The following is a 6,566-nucleotide window of genomic DNA, read 5'->3' as shown; positions in this document are numbered from 1 at the left end:
CAGTAGTCATCGCCTCGGTGAGGCCCAATGTACGAAGGTCTTGCCTCACCACCTCAGCCCAGGTCTTCCTGGGCCTACCTCTTCCACGGGTTCCCTCAACTGTTAGGGTGTGGCACTTTTTCACGCAGCTATCGTCCTCCATTCTCACCACATGTCCATACCAGCGCAATCGTCTCTCTTGCACACCACAACTGATGCTTCTAATGTTCAGCTTTTCTCTCAAGATACTTACACTCTGACGGGTATTCACATTGACATTACACATCCAACGGAGCATACTGGCTTCATTCCTTGCGAGCTTCTAAAACAAAATCTTTCCAGAGCCCTTAAAATATTATTGTGCATCTCCAATTTACTATTTTGCTGTGTGAACACCAGGAGTCTTATATGGACCCTCAGGGACCGTATGTACTCCAGTTGAGAACCACAGCGTTAGAGTTTGGTACAATCCTCTGGCTCGCTGGCACCAATCAAACTGTCTGACCTATGTCTGCATGGAGAACAAACATTAATGAATTAATGATAATAGGTGTTGTTATTCTTTCATATATACATATATGTGTGTATGTATACATATAAATGTGCATGTTTGTGTGTATGAATGTATTGCACTTTCTAGCTCCCATTGGTTGGCCTGCGGTAACAGCAGACTTGCCAACAGTGCCACACAAAGGGATTGAAACTAAAATCATGCAGTTGTTAAGCAATCTTCTTAACCACATATTTCATTTTTCGTTTACTTTTAAGGTACCACTACAAATCTTAAGGCCATGTCCAGTCTGTTTGTCTTCCAGACATAGTGCAAAATATCTGTGACCACATTATTCAAAGTGTCTTTCATATTTCTAAGATCTGGCTGCTATTTCTAGCAGTTGTTGGCATGGTCACAAGAAATCGTTAAGAAAGGTAGAGTTAAAGCTATTATATGAAAGACACCGACACTGCTAATAATGGCGCATGTAATAACTTCAGAATCTCTTCCTGGTTTGTATTTCTTTGTAGGACTCCAAGATTAAATTCAAATTCAAATTTTTAAAATTAAAAGCAGTTAATATTGTACAGGTGTGGCTGAGTGTGGAGGCGTAATGGCCCAGTGGTTAGGGCAGCGGACTCGCGGTCATAGGATCGCGGTTTCGATTCCCAAACAGGGCATTGTGAGGGTTTATTGAGCGAAAACACCTAAAGCTCCACGAGGCTCCGGCAGGAGATGGTGGCAAACCCTGCTGTACTCTTTCACCACAACTTTCTCTCACTCTTACTTCCTGTTTCTGTTGTGCCTGTAATTCAAAGGGTCAGCCTTGTCACACTGTGTCACGCTGAATATCCCCGAGAACTACGTTAAGGGTACACGTGTCTGTGGAGTGCTCAGCCACTTGCACGTTAATTTCACGGACAGGCTGTTCCGTTGATCGAATCAACTGGAACCCTAGGCGTCGTAAGCGACCGAGTGCCAACACACACATGGCTGAGTGGTTAAGAAGCTCATTTTTCAACCATGTGGTTTCAGGTTCAGTTCCACAGCATGACACCTAATGTTTTCTACCATAGCCCTGGGCTGACAGAATACCTTGTGAGTGAATTTGGTACATAGAAACTGTGTGGAAGACTGTCATATAAATATGTGTGTATCCATATGTGTGCATGTGTGTGTGTTCCCCTCCACCACCACTTGATGACTAGTGTTGGTTTGATTACATCTCTATAACTTAATAGATTAATAGAATAAGAACCAGACTTCAAAATAAGTACAGAGGTCAATTTGTTTGGCTAAAAACCCTTCAAGGTTGTGCTCCAGCATGGCAGCAAGCAAATGACTAAAGCAAGTAACAGATAAAAGAATATAAAGAAAATCCTTTCTTCTTTTTTTGTTCCCTTTCCCATTATTCTGTAAGCAATTGTTTCTAATTAACGGGCAAAACCAGCAGGATTTTAACACTGACTCAGACTGTAAACTGCTGGAATAAATTACATAAACGATTTTTTTTTCTGATGCTATTAAAATCGTTAATGATTATTAATGAATATTAAAAATTGGAAAAATCCAAAACACATTTTAAAAAATTAAACATTTTCCCCTCCATCTTGTTCTTCCAGAACATTTTTCTCCTTCAATAAATTCTTTTATATGAATAGCACACACACAAAAATAATGTTCTTTTTATTTTAGATCATTCAGTTCCTTTCACATACATGTTTTTATTTATTCTCTTTCTCTCTCTCTTTTTTATTTCCCCATTTTTGTGCTTCTGTCTTATTTCAGAGCAGAAAAGGAAGTTTACATGACTCTTTTACTCCTTCATTTTGTTGCATAATCCCAGGAGATATATTTAACCTAGATAATACTGTTCTATATTTTAGAGATGAGGAATTATGTACAATATTTACATTGGATGGATAGGTGTCCTCACCTTGTTTATTGTTACCACAATGTTTCGGCAGATGTACTCTCCAGCCTTCATCAGGTGTCCTGGTGGAATTTTGAACCCAACCTTTCATTTGACTACTGGAATACTCTGTACTCATTCCTAAGGTATTTTTGATGTTGTTGTCATTATTTATTAAAGTTACTGACTGAGATTGAACCTGGTATCTTGGGGTTAGTTTCCTGCACTCTTAACCACTATGCTATATGCCCGTGGGCAATTATAGAGTGAATTTTAGGGCTTATAAACCTATTATATTAGTATTTCCTTGATACTGGTTCCCATATTCTACTCATAGGTCTGCTTAGGAGGTTATTGTGTCTTAGCATATGTGCTGCTTCTTTTAGTTTTTGTATTTCCCAGTGGTGTTCTCTATTTTAACTTCATCCCACAAGGGGAGGTGGTCTCCGTTTTTCCATACATGATCAGCTATACCCAATTTTTCAATATCCCCTCATGTTGCAGCTTTACAATATTCCACTACCCTTACTTTGATGGGGTGGGATGTTTCATGTTTGTATAACCTACCACAAATTCATTGGATGGAATACATGCAGTCTTTGGTCATATTCTCTTCTATTGGTGGTTTTACTTTGAGTTTGCATAATACAGCAGTATTTGGACAACTTTGTGGTGGGGCCAGAGTAGAAAGATGTCATCAACATATCGAAGCCATAGGGTTGGCTTTGTGGTGTTGATCCTAAAGCCAAATTCTCAAAGTATTCCATGTATATATTGGCTATTATTAGTGATAATGGTGAACCCATAGCTAAAACCTCTGTCTGTTGTATGGGTTCTTCCTGAGTATGAGTTCAGGACATCCGTATGCTGCAAGCCAACCTTCACTGGATGATATTTCAACTTCAAATCTCATCAGCCATACAGTGTAAAGAGAGGGATTGCACAGTGCCTATAAGTAGTGATCCTGATACACACCACGAAGAAATGATCACGCTAAGTAACTATTAAGCAACAACTACCCAAAAAGCATACTATCCACTCCAATTAGGAAGAGGAGAGAGGATGAACCCCATAAATTGACCACAATCTGTCTCCCCTATGGAAAAGGCCTCTTGAAAAAGATACAAAAGATATGCGGTCCATATGACATCAGGATAGTATTAAAGAGTAAAACACTTCACAAATATCTCATCCAAATAAAACCACCAATAGAAGAGAATATAACCAAAGACTGTGTGTACTCCATCCCATGCAGTCATGGTAGGTTATACAAAGGTCAAACATGTCGCCCCCTCAAAATAAGGGTAGAGGAACATCATAAAGCTGTAACACAAGGGAATATTGAAAAATCGAGTATAGCTGTATGGAAAAACAGAGGCCACCTCCTCCTGTGGGATGAAGTTAAAATAATAAACAGAGAACACCACTGGAAAATATGAAAACTGAAAGAGGCAGCACATATGCTAGGACACAATAACCTCCTAAGCAGACCTAGTGCAGATGAGTAGAAAATAGGAACTGGTATTAAGGAAAAATAAGTCCTAAAATTCATTCTATAATTGCCCGCAGGCATATAACATAGTGTTTAAGAGTGCAGGTTCAATTTCAGTCAGTGACTTGAATAAATAATAATATCAGCAAAAAATACCTTAGGAATGAGAACAGTGTACCCCAGTAGTCAAATAAAGGGTTGGATTCGAAATTCTACCAGAACACCTGATGAAGCTGAAGAGCGCATCAGCTGAAACGTTGTGGTAACAACAAACAAGATGAGGACACCTATCTGTCCAATGTAAATATTAACCTAGATAGTTTGTTTATTTAGATATTTAGTGCTGTGTTTTATTTATTTACTTATAACTTCAGTTCATTTCTTAGCTTTGTAAAAAATCAATGTGAATTGTTATCAATAATCCTAATCACGTTCAAAGAGTCTATTCTAAAACCAACATGCCCATCAACGAAATAATGGATTTGTGGTTTAATTATAACAATATAGTTACCAACTTTTAATTGGTCCCATCTAAAATATGGTTCTGAAATGAATTCAGTGAGATAAAACATCACATGTCTAATTTCTCCAGTGACATCCTGCAGAAAGAAAAAAAAAAAAGGTTTTATATAAATATAAAAAATGTTTATACAAATACTAAATAAAAATGTCTAGATATGAGGTTGAGCTGCAAAACTCATATACTGACTATGAAGGAGTGATACTAGAGCTGTGAAATCTTGCATGCATTAATTTCAGCACTCCTTATTAATAACTAAATTGTTTCTTTCCAGCTCAACTGACACCTGACTGTTCAAGGAACACTTCAGAAGTAACTAGCAGCGACTTCTCTTGAAAATGGATAAAATTCAGCATTGTGGTGTTATCAAGTACCTGCAGGAAAATGGTTTAGCCTCCAAGGACATTCATGCTGACATAGTTGCTACATTAAAGGATGACACTCCAGCTTTATCAACAGTGCAAAAGTGGGCAGCTATATTTAGGGGGGGGGAGTCATGAAGATGATCCAAGGTCTCAAAATCCTGTGCCTGTCATGATCGTTGACAGGTAATTGACTATATATCAAATAGCCAATGCTATTAGCATATTCCACAAGAGAGTTGAGAATATTCTGTACAACAAACTTGGCATGAAAAAAGGTTTCTGCTCGGTGGGTGACAAGTGGAAACCAACATAACCTACGCTCACTTTGGAAGTCTCAGTATTCAAAGCAATTGAAATGTGTGTGTGCATGCACATGTGCACACTTGCATGCATACAGGGCTGTCATAGCAGCATCACAGATGCTCAGGCAAATAAATGTTCTGAGCACTTTAGTATTTATTTATTGAAAGTAAGTGGAGGCGCAATGGCCCAGTGGTTAGGGCAGCGGACTCGCGGTTTCGATTCCAAGACTGGGCGTTGTGAGTGTTTATTGAACGAAAACACCTAAAGCTCCACGAAGCTCTGGCAGGAGATGGTGGCGAACCCTGCTGTACTCTTTCACCACAACTTTCTCTCACTCTTACTTCCTGTTTCTGTTGTGCCTGTAATTCAAAGGGTCAGCCTTGTCACACTATGTCACGCTGAATATCCCCGAGAACTACGTTAAGGGTACACGTGTCTGTGGAGTGCTCAGCCACTTGCACGTTAATTTCACGAGCAGGCTGATCGGATCAACTGGAACCCTCGACGTCGTAAGCGACGGAGTGCCAACAACATTGAAAGTAAACCATAGCATATGAAGATTAGAATTGGGACCCTAGACCTGTGAGACCTATGGGCAACTCTGCCGAGTATATGGATGCCTTAAAATAGCTATGTGTGTGTGCGTGTGGTGTAAAAGGTATACTCACTCGGATTTCATGATGTAGCCTAAACGGGTGGTAGCCCTTCTTGAAGATGTAAGCAATAAGTTTTTCTTCTTTACGTGAGTGTGTTAGAGGCAATTTATCTACAGCAGTTACTTCATCAAATTTGGTGAGAACTGTTTGAAAAGGAAACATTCTGGCAATCTCTCGTTCAACACTTTTTGGTATAGGAAAAGTAGAACCTAAAAACAGAACAAATTAAAAGTAAAACACTTAAGCCTTTCAATTATAAACATTCATTCAAAGGTGTAAGCATGACTGTGGTTGAGAAGTTTACTTCCCAACCATATGGTCTCTGGTTCAGCCCTGCTATGTGGCCCCTTGGTCAAGTGTTTCCTAATATAACTCCAGGCCAACCAAAAACTTGTGAATGGATTTGGTAGGCGGAAACTGAAAAAAGTTCATTGTTTTTAATATTTCATTTTATATAAAATACATAAGGACAAACATGGCTGTGTAGTGAAATATGATGGTGATGCACATTTACAAACATTGTGTGATGTCTAGACAAGCTTACACATATACACATATGTGTGTGTGTACACTTATCTAAATATCACATACTCTTTTACTCTCTCTTTACTCTTTTACTTGTTTCAGTCATTTGACTGTGGCCATGCTGGAGCACCACCTTCAGTCGAGCAAATTGACCCCAGGACTTATTCTTTGGAAGCCTAGTACTTATTCTATCGGTTGCTTTTGCCGGACTGCTAAGTTACGGGGACGTAAACACACCACCATCGGTTGTCAAGCGATGTTGGGGGGGACAAACACAGACACACAAACATATATACACACATATATATATATATATATATA

General features: G+C 39.0%; 1 protein-coding gene across 1 annotated transcript in view; it reads right to left on the bottom strand.

Moving 5' to 3' along the window:
- Window positions 1-6: 6 nt before the first annotated feature.
- The window catches only part of LOC106875397 (uncharacterized), a 20,354-nt gene continuing 13,794 nt past the window's right edge, over window positions 7-6,566 (bottom strand). Inside the window, exons 6-7 of the mRNA XM_052974637.1 lie at window positions 5,733-5,929; window positions 7-4,475 (exon numbers count right to left, since the gene is read on the bottom strand). Of these exons, the coding sequence (XP_052830597.1) occupies window positions 4,275-4,475; window positions 5,733-5,929 (398 nt within the window). The 3' untranslated portion in view covers window positions 7-4,274. The remainder of the gene's footprint in view (window positions 4,476-5,732; window positions 5,930-6,566) is intronic.

The sequence above is a fragment of the Octopus bimaculoides genome, chromosome 19 (genome assembly GCF_001194135.2).
Source record: "Octopus bimaculoides isolate UCB-OBI-ISO-001 chromosome 19, ASM119413v2, whole genome shotgun sequence".
In the NCBI taxonomy this organism is placed as follows: domain Eukaryota; kingdom Metazoa; phylum Mollusca; class Cephalopoda; order Octopoda; family Octopodidae; genus Octopus; species Octopus bimaculoides.
The sequence above is the reverse complement of the archived record's forward strand: the minus strand, read 5'-3'. Positions and strand labels throughout refer to the sequence as shown.